The sequence below is a fragment of the Lonchura striata genome, chromosome 39, assembly GCF_046129695.1.
Source record: "Lonchura striata isolate bLonStr1 chromosome 39, bLonStr1.mat, whole genome shotgun sequence".
In the NCBI taxonomy this organism is placed as follows: Eukaryota; Metazoa; Chordata; class Aves; order Passeriformes; family Estrildidae; genus Lonchura; species Lonchura striata.
The window spans coordinates 871,387-887,216 of record NC_134641.1 but is presented as its reverse complement, the minus strand read 5'-3'; the positions used below and the strand labels follow the sequence as shown (position 1 = coordinate 887,216).

The 15,830-nt window shown below is 37.2% G+C and overlaps 1 protein-coding gene across 2 annotated transcripts in view; it reads right to left on the bottom strand.

Annotated features, from left to right (window-relative positions):
• RBM23 (RNA binding motif protein 23) overlaps nucleotides 1-15,830 on the bottom strand; it is a 29,952-nt gene that overhangs the window by 12,960 nt on the left and 1,162 nt on the right. For both annotated transcript variants that reach the window (XM_077789923.1, XM_077789924.1), the window contains exons 4-10: nucleotides 14,523-14,570; nucleotides 13,291-13,337; nucleotides 11,348-11,395; nucleotides 9,419-9,553; nucleotides 8,395-8,448; nucleotides 7,089-7,206; nucleotides 3,022-3,174 (exon numbers count right to left, since the gene is read on the bottom strand). In XM_077789923.1, coding sequence (XP_077646049.1) covers nucleotides 3,022-3,174; nucleotides 7,089-7,206; nucleotides 8,395-8,448; nucleotides 9,419-9,553; nucleotides 11,348-11,395; nucleotides 13,291-13,337; nucleotides 14,523-14,570 — 603 coding nt within the window. The remainder of the gene's footprint in view (nucleotides 1-3,021; nucleotides 3,175-7,088; nucleotides 7,207-8,394; nucleotides 8,449-9,418; nucleotides 9,554-11,347; nucleotides 11,396-13,290; nucleotides 13,338-14,522; nucleotides 14,571-15,830) is intronic.

Here is a 15,830-nt window from a genome sequence, read left to right as displayed (position 1 = left end):
AATCCGCCCAGGAACGGCCGAAATAGACCCAAAAATGGAGACAATTGACCCAAAAATGGAGAGAATTGACCCAAAAATGGAGAAAATTGACCCAAATTTGGCTCAGGTGGCACTGGTGGCAGAGGGGGGAGAAAAAACCGCCCAAATCCGCCCAAAAATGGGGAAAATTCCACCCAAAATGCAAAAAACCCCAACGAAATCCACCCAGGAATGGCCAAAATAGACCCAAAAATGGAGAGAATTGACCCAAAAATGGAGAGAATGGACCCAAAATGGAGAAAATTGACCCAAAAGTGGAGAACATGGACCCAAAATGGCAAAAGTTGACCTAAAATGGAGAAAATTGACCCAAAATGGAGAAAATTGACCCAAAAATGGAGAAAATGGACCCAAAAGTGCAGATAATCGACCCAAAATGGTAAAAGTTGACCCAAAATGGAGAAAATTGACCCAAAATGGAGAAAATTGACCCAAAATTCAGCCCAGGTGGCACTGGTGGCACAGGGGGGAGAAAAAACCACCCGAACCCGCCCGAAAATGGGGAAAATTCCACCCAAAATGCAAAAAACCCCAACAAAATCCGCCCAGGAACGGCCGAAATGGAGGGAATTGACCCAAAATTGGGTTAAATTGACCCAAAATTGGGTTAAATTGACCCAAAATTTGGCTCAGGTGGCACTGGTGGCACAGGGGAGAAAACCTCGCCCAAAAATGGCCAAAATCGACCAAAAAATGGCCAAAATTGACCCAAAAATGGAGAACATGGACCCAAAATGGCAAAAGTTGACCCAAAATGGAGAAAATTGACCCAAATTTGGCTCAGGTGGCACGGGTGGGCACGAGTGGGCACAAAAACCACCCGAAGCCGCCCGAAAATGGGGAAAATTTGACCCAAAACGCAAAAAACCCCAACGAAATCCGCCCAGGAACGGCCGAAATGGACCCAAAAATGGAGAGAATTGACCCAAAAGTGGAGAGAATTGACCCAAAATTTGGCTCAGGTGGCACTGGTGGTACAGGGGGGAGAAAACCCCACCCGAAAATGGGAAAAATCGACCCAAAAATGGAGAAAATGGACCCAAAAGTGGAGAACATGGACCCAAAATGGCAAAAGTTGACCCAAAATGGAGAAAATTGACCCAAATTTGGCTCAGGTGGCACTGGTGGAACAGGGGGGAGAAAAACCACCCAAATCCGCCCGAAAATGGGGAAAAATTGACCCAAAATGCAAAAAACCCCAACAAAATCCACCCAGGAACGGCCGAAATAGACCCAAAAATGGAGAGAATTGACCCAAAATGGAGAGAATTGACCCAAAAATGGAGAAAATTGACCCAAATTTGGCCCAGGTGGCACTGGTGGCACAGGGGAGAAAACCTCGCCCAAAAATGGCCAAAATCGACCAAAAAATGGCCAAAATTGACCCAAAAATGGAGAACATGGACCCAAAATGGCAAAAGTTGACCCAAAATAGAGAAAATTGACCCAAAATTTAGCCCAGGTGGCACTGGTGGCACAGGGGAGCGAAAACCCCACCCGAAAATGGAAAAAATCGACCAAAAATGGAGAAAATTGACCCAAAAATGGAGAAAATTGACCCCAAAATGGAGAAAATTGACCCGAAAATGGAAAAAATCGACCCAAAATGGCAAAAGTTGACCCAAAATGGAGAGAATTGACCCAAAAATGGAGAAAATTGTCCCAAATTTGGCCCAGGTGGCACAGGTGGAGAAAACCCCACCTGAAAATGTGAAAAATCTGCCCAAAAATGGAGAAAATTGACCCAAAAATGGAGAGAATGGACCCAAAAGTGGAGAACATGGACCCAAAATGGCAAAAGTTGACCCAAAATGGAGAAAATTGACCCAAAATGGAGAAAATTGACCCAAATTTGGCCCAGGTGGCACAGGTGGAGAAAACCCCACCCGAAAATGGGAAAAATCGACCCAAAAATGGAGAAAATTGACCCAAAAATATTAAAAATCAACCCCAAACTGAGAAAATTGACCCAAAATGGCAAAAGTTGACCCAAAAATGGAGAAAATTGACCCAAAATTTGGCTCAGGTGGCACAGGTGGCACAGGGGAGCGAAAACCCCACCCGAAAATGGAAAAAATCGACCCAAAAATGGAGAAAATTGACCCAAAAATGGAGAAAATTGACCCAAAAATGGAGAAAATGGACCCAAAAGTGGAGAACATGGACCCAAAATGGCAAAACTTGACCCAAAATGGAGAAAATTGACCCAAAAATGGAGAAAATTGACCCAAATTTGGCCCAGGTGGCACGGGTGGAGAAAACCCCACCCGAAAATGGGAAAAATCTGCCCAAAAATGGAGAAAATGGACCCAAAAATGGAGAAAATTGACCCAAAAGTGGAGATAATCGACCCAAAATGGCAAAAGTTGACCTAAAATGGAGAAAATTGACCCAAAATGGAGAAAATTGACCCAAAATTCAGCCCAAAAATTCCTAAAATTCCCCAAATTTCCAAAACAACCCCTAAAAGTCTTTAGAAACAATTAAAAAAAATCAATTGGAAAGGTCCTGGAAGATACATAAAAACCGCCAAAAAAATTGCCAAAAATTCCTTAAAAATCACGCAAAAAAATTCCTAAAAATTCCCAAAATCCCAAAAAATTCCTAAAATTCCCCAAATTCCAACAACAACCCCTCAAAATCTTTAAAAAACAATTAAGAAACCAATTGGAAAGGTCCTGGAAGATACATAAAAACCACCAAAAATCGCCAAAAAAATCGCCAAAAATTCCTTAAAAATCACCCAAAAAATTCCAAAAAAATTCCCAAAAATTCCCAAAATTCCCAAAAAATTCCTAAAATTCCCCAAATTCCATCAACAACCATAAAAGTCTTTAAAAGCAATGAAAAACCAATTGGAAAGGTCCTGGAAGATACATAAAACCCGCCAAAACCCGCCAAAAATTCGTTAAAAATCACCCAAAAAATTCCGAAAAATTGCCCAAAATTGCCGGAATTCGCCCCAAAATTGCGGGGTCTCACCTGGGAGGCCTGGACGATGATGGGCACGCCGAGCAGGCGCTGCCCCGTGAGGCCGATGGCCAAGGGCACCGATTGGATCTCGCAGAATTCCACGTAGGCGATGCCCTTGGAGCGCCGCGAGTTCCGGTCCGAGATGATGCGGACGTCGCGCACCTGGAGGGGGAAAAGTGAGAAAAAAAGGGGGGGAAAAGGGGGGAAAAAAATGGGAAAATAGGCCGGGAAAAGGGGGAAAAAAGGGGGGGAAAAGGGGGGAAAAAAATGGGAAAATAGGCCGGGAAAAGGGGGGGAAAAGGGGGAAAAAAGGGGGGGAAAAAAATGGGAAAAAGGGGGGAAAAAAATGGGAAAAAGGGGGAGTTGTATGGGATTTTATTGGGATTTTTAACTGAATTTTTATGGATTTTTTGGGGGTTTTTAAGGGATTTTTTAGGGATTTTTGGTGATTTTTTTGGGATTTTTAATGGATTTTTTGTTGATTTTTTATGGATTTTTTGGTGAATTTTTGGGATTTTTTTGGGATTTTTTGGTTAATTTTTGGGATTTTTTTGGGATTTTTAATGGATTTTTTTGGGATTTTTAATGGATTTTTTGGGTGAGTTTTTGGGATTTTTTTGTGATTTTTTGGTGAATTTTGGGATTTTTTAGGGATTTTTTTGGTGGATTTTTGGGATTTTTTGGTGATTTTTAATGGATTTTTTGGTGATTTTTTACGGATTTTTTGGTGAATTTTTGGGATTTTTTAGGGATTTTTGGGTGAATTTTTGGGATTTTTTTGGGATTTTTAATGGATTTTTTGGTGATTTTTTAATGGATTTTTTGGGTGAGTTTTTGGGATTTTTTTGTGATTTTTGGGTGAATTTTTGGGATTTTTTAGGGATTTTTTGGTGGATTTTTGGGATTTTTTGGTGATTTTTAATGGATTTTTTGGTGATTTTTTACGGATTTTTTGGTGATTTTTTACGGATTTAGTTTGGATTTTTAACTGAATTTTTATGGATTTTTGGGTGATTTTGTAGGGATTTTTTGGTGAATTTTTGGGATTTTTTAGGGATTTTTGAGTGAATTTTGGGGATTTTTTGGTGATTTTTAATGGATTTTTTGGTGATTTTTTACGGATTTAGTTTGGATTTTTAACTGAATTTTTATGGATTTTTGGTGAATTTTTGGGATTTTTTTAGGGATTTTTTGGTGAATTCTTGGGATTTTTTGTGATTTTTAATGGATTTTTTTGTTGATTTTTTACGGATTTTTTGGTGGGTTTTTTTTTTGGTGATTTTTTACGGATTTAGTTTGGATTTTTAACTGAATTTTTATGGATTTTTTTATGGATCTTTTGGTGATTTTTTTGGCGAATTCCTGGGATTTTTTAGGGATTTTTTACTGATTTTTTGGGGATTTTTGGTTCCGGTCCGAGATGATGTGGACGTCGCGCACCTGGAGAGGGAAAAGTGGGAAAAAAAGGTGGGAAAAAGGGGGGAAAAAAATGGAAAAAAGGGGGGAAAAAGGGGGGAAAAAGGGGGGAAAATGGGGGGAAAATGGGGGGGTTGTAGGGGATTTTATTGGGATTTTTAACTGAATTTTTATGGATTTTTTGGGGGTTTTTAAGGGATTTTTGGGTGAATTTTTGGGATTTTTTAGGGATTTTTTGGTGAATTTTGGGGATTTTTTTGTGATTTTTTGGTGAATTTTTGGGATTTTTTTGTGATTTTTATGGATTTTTTAGGGATTGTTTGGTGAATTTTTGGGATTTTTTAGGGATTTTTTGGTGAATTTTTGGGATTTTTTTGGGATTTTTAATGGATTTTTTGTTGATTTTTTACGGATTTATTTTGGATTTTTAACTGGACTTTTATGTATTTTTGGGTGATTTTTTATGGATTTTTGGGTGAATTTTTTGGATTTTTTACGGATTTTTGGGTGAATTTTTGGGATTTTTTTGGGATTTTTAATGGATTTTTTGTTGATTTTTTACGGATTTATTTTGGATTTTTAACTGGATTTTTATGGATTTTGTGATGATTTTTACGGATTTTTTAGGGATTGTTTGGTGAATTTTGGGGATTTTTTTGTGATTTTTTGGTGAATTTTTGGGATTTTTAATGGATTTTTTTGGTGATTTTTAATGGATTTTTTGGTGATTTTTAATGGATTTTTTGGTGATTTTTTACGGATTTATTTTGGATTTTTAACTGGATTTTTATGGATTTTTTGGTGATTTTTATGGGTTTTTTGTGGATCTTTTGGTGAATTTTGGGGATTTTTTAGGGACTTTTTTTGTGAATTTTTGGGATTTTTATGGAATTTTTTTTGTTGATTTTTTATGGATTTTTGGGTGAATTTTTGGGATTTTTTTGGGATTTTTGAGTGAATTTTTGGGATTTTTTTGGGATTTTTAATGGATTTTTTGGTGATTTTTTTATGGATTTTTTGGTGAATTTTTGGGATTTTTAATGGATTTTTAATGGATTTTTTGGTGATTTTTTACGGATTTATTTTGGATTTTTAACTGGATTTTTATGGATTTTTTGGTGATTTTTATGGATTTTTTGTGGATCTTTTGGTGAATTTTGGGGATTTTTTAGGGATTTTTGGGTGAATTTTTGGGAATTTTTTTTTATTTTTAATGGATTTTTCGGTGATTTTTAATGGATTTTTGAGAGATTTTATTATGGAATTTTTACTGATTTTTTGGTAATTTTTTGGGATTTTTAATGGATTTTTTCATGGATTCTTTTTTCCAGAATTTTTCCAAAATTTTTCCAGAATTTTCCCCAAAATTTTCCGGAATTTTTCCCAAATTTTCCCAGATTTTTTTCCCAATTTTTCCCAGAATTTCCCCCAAAATTTTCCAGAATTTTCCCCATTTTTCCCCCCCTGGAATTTTTCTGGAATTTCCCTCCTATTTTTCCGGAATTTCCCCCATTTTTTTTCTGGAACGTTTCCAGAACTTTCCCCGAATTTTTCCCAATTTTTTTTCCAGAATTTTTTCAGAATTTTCCCCACATTTTCCCCAATTTTCCCCGGATTTTTTCCCATATTTCCCCCCCCCCCCCCCCCCCCCCGGATTTTTTCCGGATTTTTTCCAGAATTTTTCCCAATTTTTTCTGGATTTTTTTTCCGGATTTTTTCCAGAATTTTTTCCCATTTTTTTCCGGTTTTTTTCCAGAATTTTTTTCCCAATTTTTTTCTGGATTTTTTTTCCCGGATTTTTCCCATAATTTTCCCGGTTTTTTTTCCGGATTTTTTCCAGAATTTTTCCCAATTTTTTCCGGATTTTTTCCAGAATTTTTCCCAATTTTTTCTGGATTTTCCCCCGGATTTTTTCCAGAATTTTTCTCAATTTTTTCCGGATTTTTCCCGGAATGTTTCCCGATTTTTTCTGGATTTTTTTTTCCGGTTTTTTTCCCAGAATTTTCCCCAATTTTTTCCGGATTTTTCCCAGAATTTTTCCCAATTTCTTCTGGATTTTTTCCCGGATTTTTTCCAGAATTTTTTCCCAATTTTTTCCAGATTTTTTCCAGATTTTTTCCCAATTTTTTCTGGATTTTTTCCCGGATTTTTTCCAGAATTTTTCTCAATTTTTTCCGGATTTTTTCCAGAATTTTTCCCAATTTTTTCTGGAATTTTTTTTTTTCCGGATTTTTTTCCAGAATTTTTCCCAATTTTTTTTCCGGATTTTTTTTCCAGAATTTTTCCCAATTTTTTCTGGATTTTTCCCCGGATTTTTCCCAGAATTTTCCCGGATTTTTTTTTCCGGATTTTTTCCAGAATTTTCCCCAATTTTTTCCAGATTTTTTCCAGAATTTTTCCCAATTTTTTCTGGATTTTTCCCCGGATTTTTTCCAGAATTTTTCTCAATTTTTTCCGGATTTTTTCCGGAATGTTTCCCGATTTTTTCTGGATTTTTTTCCCGGATTTTTTCCAGAATTTTTCCCAATTTTTTCCGTTTTTTTTCCAGAATTTTCCCCAATTTTTTTCTGGATTTTTTTCCGATTTTTTCCAGAATTTTTCCCAAATTTTCCCAAATTTTTCCCGGATTTTTCCCGGATTTTTCCGGCATTTTCCGCCACCTTTCCGACGGCCGAGAAGAAATCCTCCAGGTCGCGGGGGCGGATGCGGGCGGCGAGCTGCATGCAGAAAACCGTGCGGGCGTCCCGCTCCTCGGGGCTCAGCGAGCCCAGCGGCTCCCTGGGGGCAGAATTCCCAAAATTCCCAAAATTCCCAAAAATTCCCCACGGAATTCCCAAAAATCCCCGTCAAAATCGCCCCAAAAACGACCAAAATAGCCCCAAAAACGACCAAAATTGCCCCAAAATTAACCCAAAATCGACCCAAATATTCTCAACACAGCTGAGGCTGGAATTCCCAAAATTCCCCAAAATTCCCAAAAATTCCCCACGGAATTCCCAAAAATCCCCGTCAAAATCGCCCCAAAAACGACCAAAATAGCCCCAAAATTAACCCAAAATTAACCCAAAATTGATCTGAAACAGCCCCAAAGTGAGGCCGGAATTCCTCAAAATTCCCAAAATTCCCCAAATTCCCCACGGAATTCCCAAAAATCCCCGTCAAAATCGCCCCAAAAACGACCAAAATCGCCCCAAAATTGACCCAGAAGTGACCCAAAATCAACCCCAAAATTGATCTGAAACATTCCCAAAAATTCCCAAAATTCCCAATGGAATTCCCAAAAATCCCAGTCAAAATCGCCCCAAAATGGTCCCAAATTGACCCAAATCTCAGTTTTCCCCCCAAAAATCCCCATTTTTTTCCCAAAATCCCCACTTTTATTCCCAAAAATCCCCATTTTTCCCCCAAAAACCCCATTTTTTTCCCAAAATCCCCATTTTATTCCCAAAATCCCCATTTTTCCCCCAAAATCCCCATTTTCCCCCCAAAATCCCCATTTTTTCCCCCAAAAATCCCATTTTTTTCCCCAAAATCCCCATTTTCCCCCCAAAATCCCCATTTTTTTCCCAAAATCCCCATTTTCCTCCAAAAATCCCAATTTTCCTCCAAAATCCCCATTTTCCTCCAAAATCCCCATTTTTCCCCCAAAATCTCCATTTTTCCCCCCAAAATCCCCATTTTCCTCCAAAATCCCCATTTTCCTCCAAAATCCCCATTTTTTTCCCCAAAATCCCCATTTTCCCCCCAAAATCCCCTTTTTTTTCCCAAAATCCCCATTTTTCCCAAAAATCCCCATTTTTTTCCCCAAAATCCCCATTTTTCTTCATTTCCCCCCCATTTTTCTCCCCAAAATCCCCACTTTTATTCCCAAAATCCCCATTTTCCCCCCAAAATCCCCATTTTTCCCCCCCAAACCCCCATTTTCCCCGTTTTGCCCAAAATCCTCCTTTTTCGCCCCGTTCTCACCGCCCCGGGCTCTTCTCCCGGTACAAGGGGCTCTTGCTGTGCCCGAAGCGGCGCCTGCAACAAAAATCGGGAAAACATTCCCAAAAATTCCCAAAAATTCCCAAAAATTCCCAAAAATTCCCAAAAATTCCCCGACTTTGGGCCGGAATTCCCAATTTTGGGGGTTTTGGGTCGGGATTTGGGATTTGGGGGAAGTTTCGGGAGGAATTCCCGGATTTTTTGGAATTTCCCGGGATTTTCCCAAAATTTTTCTGTGATTTTTTGGGGATTTTCCCAGAATTTTTCTGTGATTTTTTTTGGGATTTTCCCAGAATTTTCCCAGGATTTTCCCAGAATTTTTCTTGTGATTTTCCCGGGATTTTCCCAGAATTTTTCTGTGATTTTTTTGGGGATTTTCCCAGAATTTCCTCGTGTTTTTCCCATGATTTTCCCGGAATTTTTCTGTGATTTTCCCGTGTTTTTTCCCGGGATTTTCCCGTGTTCAACCCCATGTTTTTCCTGGGATTTTCCCATGATTTCCCCATGTTTTTCCCTGTGTTTTTCCCAGGATTTTCCCGTGTTTTTCCCAGAATTTTTCTGTGATTTTCCCGGAATTTTCCCAGAACTTTTCTGTGATTTTCCCATGTTTTTCCTGTGATTTTTTCCCATGATTTTCCCGTAATTTTCCCGTGATTTTCCTAGAATTTTCCTGTGATTTTCCCGGAATTTTCCCGTGATTTCCCCGTGTTTTCCCCGGGATTTTCCCGTGATTTTCCCGAGATTTCCCCGTGTTTTTCTCAGGATTTTCCTGTGTTTTTCTTGTGTTTTTCCTGTGATTTTCCCATGATTTTCCCGTGATTTTCCCAGAATTTTTCCCGTGATTCCCCCATGATTTTCCTGTGATTTCCCCGTGATTTTCCCAGAATTTCCCCGTGATTTTTCCCATGATTTCCCCATGCTTTTCCCCATGATTCCCCCATGATTCCCCCGTGTTTTTCCCGTGTTTTCCCGTGTTTTTCCATGTTTTTTCCGGGAATGCTCCCACCTGGCCCTGTCCTCGCGGCTGCGGCGCTCCCGGCTCCGGCTCCTCCGGCGTTCCCGGCTCCGGCTCCGGTGGCGGCTCCGGCGCTCCCGGCTCCGGCTGCGGCGGCGCCGCTCCCGCTCCCGGTCCCGGCTGCGGCTGCTCCCAAAAATCATCCCACAATTCCCAAAATCCGGGAAAAAAAAAAAAAATTCCGAAATTCCCGCCAAAAAGCCCAAAATTCCCGCCAAAAATTCCGAAATTCCCGCCAAAAAGCCCAAAATTCCCGCCAAAAAATCAAAAATTCCCGCCAAAAAAATCAAAAATTCCCGCCAAAAACCCCAAAATTCCCGCCAAAAAAATCAAAATTCCCGCCAAAAACCCCAAAATTCCCGCCAAAAAATCAAAAATTCCCGCCAAAAAAAAAATCAAAAATTCCCGCCAAAAAATCAAAAATTCCCGCCAAAAAGCCAAAAATTCCCGCCAAAAACCCCAAAATTCCTGCCAAAAAATCAAAAATTCCCACCAAAAAATCAAAAATTCTCGCCAAAAAAACCCAAAATTCCAGCCCAAAAACCCCAAAATTCCCGCCAAAAAGCCCAAAATTCCCGCCAAAAAAATCAAAAATTCCGCCCAAAAAGTCGAAAATTCCCGCCAAAAAAATCAAAAATTCCCGCCAAAAAACCCCAAAATTCCCGCCAAAAAGCCCAAAATTCCCGCCAAAAAAATCAAAAATTCCCGCCAAAAACCCCAAAATTCCAGCCCAAAAAATCAAAAAAATCCCCAAATTCGGCATCAAAATATCCCAAATTCCGACCAATGCGCCAAATTCCAGCCCAAAAAATCCCAAAAATCCCAACAAATTCCCCGAATTCCCCACCAAAAATCCCACAATTCCCAAATTCCGGGAAAAAAAAAAAGAAAACCAAAAATTCCCCGCCAAAAACCCCAAAATTCCCGCCCAAAAAATCAAAAATTCTGCATCAAAATATCCCATATTCCCCAAAAAGTTCCCAAAATTCCTGACCGAAAATCCCAAAAATCCCCCTCAAAACCCCCAAAATTCCCGCCCAAAAAATCAAAAAAAATCCCAAAATTCGGCATCAAAATATCCCGAATTTCAACAAACGCGCCAAATTCTGGACCAAAAATCCCAAAAATCCCCAAAAAGTTCCCAAAATTCCTGATCAAAAAGCCAAAAAATCCCATAATTTGATAATTCCCAAAATCCGGAAAAAAATTTTCCAAAATTCCCGCCAAAAACCCCAAAATTCCAGCCCAAAAAATCAAAATAATCCCCAAATTCGGCATCAAAATATCCCAAATTCCGACCAATGCGCCAAATTCCACATCAAAAACCCCAAAATTCCCAACCAAAAATCCCAAAATTCCCCAAAACTCCTAATTTTACCCCAAAATTCCTCTTTTTCCCAAAAATTCCCAATTTTCCCCCCAAAATTCCAATTTCCCCCCCCAAAATTCCCTATTTTCCCTCCAAAATCCCCATTTTACCCCCAAAACTCCCAATTTTACCCCAAAATTCCCTTTTTTCCCAAAAGTTCCCTTTTTTCCCCAAAATCCCCATTTCCCCCCCCAAAAAATTCCCATTTTTTCTTGAAAATTCCCGTTTTTTACCCCAAATTTCCCATTTTTCCCTTCCAAAATTCCCATTTTTTCCCCCCAAAATTCCCTTTTTTTTTTACCCCAAAATCCCCATTTTTCCCAAAATTCCTTTTTTTTCCCCCAAAAATTCCCATTTTTTACCCCAAAATTTCCCAAATTTCCCCCTAAATTTCCATTTTTTCCCCCAAATTTCCCATTTTTAACCCCAAAATTTCCCTTTTTTCCCCAAATTTCCCATTTTTAACCCCAAAATTTCCCATTTTTCCCCCAAAATCCCCATTTTTCCCAAAATTCCCCGTTTTTCCCCCAAAATTCCCATTTTTTTCCCACCTGTGTCTGTGCTCCCGGCTCCGGCTCCGGCTCCGCTTCTTGCGGCTGCTGGAATTGGGGAAAAAAAGGGAAATTTTGGGAAAAACCCCCGAAAATTCCCAAAAATCCCCAGGAAAAAGGGGAAAAATGGGAAAAATATCGAAAAGTTGAGGAAAATTCCAAAAAAATCCAGGAAAAATCAGGAAAAAAGAAGAAAAAAAAGGGAAATTTCCCAAAAATCCAGGAAAATTCCCAAAAATAATGGGAATATTTGGGGGAAATTCAGGAAAAAAATGGAGAATTGAGAAATAAAAATGGAGAAAATTTAAAATAAAAATTAATAAAAAAAAATATGGGAAAATTGGGGAAAATCCAGGAAAAAATGGGAATAGTTCCAAGAAATTAAAATAAAATAAAATAAAATAAAATAAAATAAAATAAAATAAGATTAAATTAAATTAAATTAAATTAAATTAAATTTTTAAAAAATTAAACTGAAATATAAAGAAATAAAATAAAAATAAAAATAAAATATAAAATTAAATAAAACTTTAAAAAATAAAAATAAAATAAAATAAAATAAAAAAATGAAATAAAATGAAATTAAATAAAAAATGAAGTAAAAATTTAAATGAATTAAAATGAAATAAAATAAAATAAAAACAAAATAAAATACAATAAAGTAAAATAAAACAATAAAAAACACAATAGAATACAATAAAATAAAACAAAATAAAATGAAAGAAAAATGAAACGAAACTAAATGAAATTAAATAAAAAATAAAATAAAATAAAACAATTGAAATAAAACAGAAAAAAAGGGAAAATCTAAAAAATAAATTCCAGGAAAAATCCAGGAAAATTCTGGAAAAAATCCAGAAAAAATTTTTTGGGGAAAAAAAAAGACATTTGGGAAAATAAAAAAATTGGGGAAAATCTAGAATATTTGGAAAAAATCCAGGAAAAAAAAGGGAAAATTATTGGAAATGTTGGAAAATTACTGGAAAAAAAAGAGAAATCTAGGGAAAAAAATGGAAAAATGGGAAAAGGAAAAAAAAAATTGGAAAAACCAAATGAAAAATGGGAAAAAATGAAAATAAACCCAGGAAAAATTGGGGGAAAATCCAGCAAAAAATCTGGAAAAATTAAGAAAAAAAATTCATTAAAAATTGAAGAAAAAAATCCCAAAAAAAAAAAAAGAGGAAAATCCCCAAAAAATTGTGAAATTGGGGGAAAAATCCACAAAAAATTGGAAAAAAAACGGGAAAAAAATCCGGGAAAAATTCCTTAAAAATTCTAGAGCAAAAAACTCCCCCCCAAAAATTAAAACAACCAGAAAATTTGGGGAAAATTGGGAAGAATTTGGGAAAAATCCCAGAAAAAGAATTAAAAATTCCAGAAGAAAAAAAATTCCACAAAAATCCAGGAAAAAAAAAAAAAAATCCCTGAAAATTCCTGAAAATGCCCCAAATTCCAGCTGGATCCTCCAAAATTCCCAAATTTCCCCAAAAATTCCCAAATTTTCCCTCAAAATCACCAAATTTCCCTCAGAATTCCAAATTTTCACCAAAATCCCCAAAATTTCCCCCCAAAATTCCAATTTTTTTCACCAAAATCCCCAAATTTCCGGCCAAATATCCGAATTTTCCCCACAAATTTCCCCCAAAATCCCAAATTTTCCCCAAAATTCACAAAAATTCCCCAAAATTTCCTCCCAAAACTCTGGGATTTCCTCCGAATTCCCAAATCTCCCCAAAATTCCCAATTTTCGCTCAGAATTCCAAAATTTCCCTCCCAAAATTCCAGATTTTCCCCCCCAAATTCCCAAATTTCCCCCCAAAATTCTGATTTTTCTCCCAAAATTCCCACATCTCCCCCCAAAATTCCCAATTTTTCTCCCCAAATTCCTAAATTTCTTCCCAAAATTCCCAAATTTCCCCAAAATTTGGGAATTTTTTCCCTACCTGCTCCCGCTCTCCTTTTTGGCCTCCTTTGGCTCCTCCTGGGGCGGCTGCGGGGGAGAAATTCCCAAAAATTCCCAAAATTCCACCCCAAAATTCCCCAAATTTCACGCCAAAATTGTCCAAAATTCCCCCTAAAATTCCCCCCAAAAAAATCCCCCCAAAATTCCCAAAAAAAACCCAGAAATTTTCCTTAAAAAAACCCAGAAATCCCAAAATTCCCCCCAAATTTCCCCCCAAAATTCCCCCAAAAATTCCCTAAATTCCACCCCAAATTTCCCCAAAAAATTCCCCCCAAAATTCCAAAAATTACCCCAGAAAAGTTCCCAAAATTCCAAAAATTCCACCAAAAATTTCCCAAAAACATAGCAGAATTCCCAAAATTCCCCAAAAAAATTCCCAAATGTCAAAAAAATTCCCCCAAAAATCCCAAATTCCCAATAAAACCCAAAAAATTCCCCAAAATTCCCAAAATTTCCCAAAATTCCCCCAAAAATTCCCAATAAAACCCAAAAAATCCAAAAAATCCCCAAAATTTCCCCCCAAAAATCCCAATAAAACTGAAAAAAAATCCCAAAAATTCCCAAAATCCCCTAAATTCCCGAAATTCCCCAAAAATTCCCAATAAAACCCAAAAAATCCCCAAAATTCCCCCCAAAAATCCCAATAAAACTGAAAAAAAATCCCAAAAATTCCCAAAAATCCCCGAAATTCCCAATAAAACCCAAAAAATTCCTCAAAATCCCCAAAATCCCTTGAAATTACCCAAAATTCCCCCCAAAAAATCCCAATAAAACTGAAAGAATTCCCAAAAAATTCCCAAAATCTCCAAAATCCCCAAAATTCCCCCCAAAAATTCCCAAAACCCAAAAAATTTTCCCCCAAAATTCCCAATAAAACCCCAAATAATTCCCAAAAATTCCCCAAATCCCCAAAATTCCCCCCAAAAATTCCCAATAAAACCAAAAACACGCTGAAAAATTTCCAAATTTCCCCAAAATTCCCAAAATTTTCCTCAAAAATTCCCAATACAACCCCAAAAATTCCCAAAATTCCCAATAAAACCCAAAAAACTTTCAAAGATTCCCCCCAAAAATTTCCAATAAAACCCTAAATAATTCCCAAAAATTCCCAAAATTCCCCAAATTTTCCCCAAAAATTCCCAATAAAACCCAAAAACCTCCCGAAATTCCCAAAAATTCCCGAAAATTCCCCAAATTTTGGGAATTTCCCACCTGGGCCGGGGGCGGCTCCGGTTGGGCCTTGGAGGGGCCGGGCTGGGCCTGGAAAATTGGGGATAAAAACGTCAGAAATGGGAAAAACGGGGAAAAATTGGGAATTTGGGGGAAAATTGGGGAAAATTTGGGGGGAAAATGGAGAAAAAATGGGGCAAAAATGGGAAAAAATTCAGGAAAAATGGCACAGAAATGGGGAAAATTGGGAAAAAATAAGGAAAATTGAGGGAAAATTAGGAAAAAAAATGAGGGAATTGAGAAAAAAATCAATTTTGGGGAAATTCCGGGAGAATTTGGGGAGAAATTGGAGAAAAACTGAGAAAAAAATGAGAAAATAGGGAAAAAATTGGGAAAAACTTGGAAATTTGGGAGGAAATTGGGGAAAATTGGAGGAAAATTGGGGAAAATTGGGGAAAAAGGGAATTTTGAGGGAATTTGGAAAAAAATGGGGAAAAATTTGGGTAAAAATGGAAAAAAAAGGGAAAAAATTGGAGAAATTGAAAAAAATGGGAAAAATTGGATATTTAAGAGAAATTTGGAGTAAAAATTGGGGTAAAAAAGGAAAAAATCGGCAAAACTTGGGAAAAATTTGGGGAAAATGGGAAAAAATGGGGGAAAAGCAGGAATTTGGGAGATATTTGGGGAAAAATGGGGAAATTGGGGGAAAATTTGGGGACAAGAGAAATTTTAGGGGAATTTGGGGAAAATTTTGGAAAAATTGGGAAAAATGCAGAAAAAAATGGGAGAGAATGGGAAAAAATTGGGGGGAAATTGGGAAAAATTGAGGAAAAAAGGGGAAAATTGGAAAAATTGGGAATTTGGGAGAAATTTGGGATAAAAATGGGGAAAACTGAAGGGAAAAATCAGGAAAATGTGGAAAAAATCAGGGTAAAAATGGGAAAAATGGGGAAATTTGGGAGAAATTCAGGAAAATTTGGGAAAAATTGGGAAGTTTGGTTCTGAAATTGGGAATTTGGAAAAACTGAGGCAAAAATCAGGGAAATCGGGAAGAAAATGAAAAAGTTTGGGGAAAATTTGGGGAAATTTGAGGAGAATTTGGGAAATTTGGGGGAAATTTTGAGAAAATTGGGAAAGGTTTCCTCCAAAATTCAGAAATTTGGGGTCAAAATAAGGAAAATTGGAGGAATTGGGGGAAAAAATGAAAAAAATTTTTTGGGACAGCCAAGGGGAAAATCAGGAAAATTTGGAAAAAATCATGGAAAAAATGGGAGATTTTGGGGAGATTTGGATAAAAATGGGGAAATTTGGGAATATTTGGTTCTGAAATTGGGGATTTGGGGCAAAACG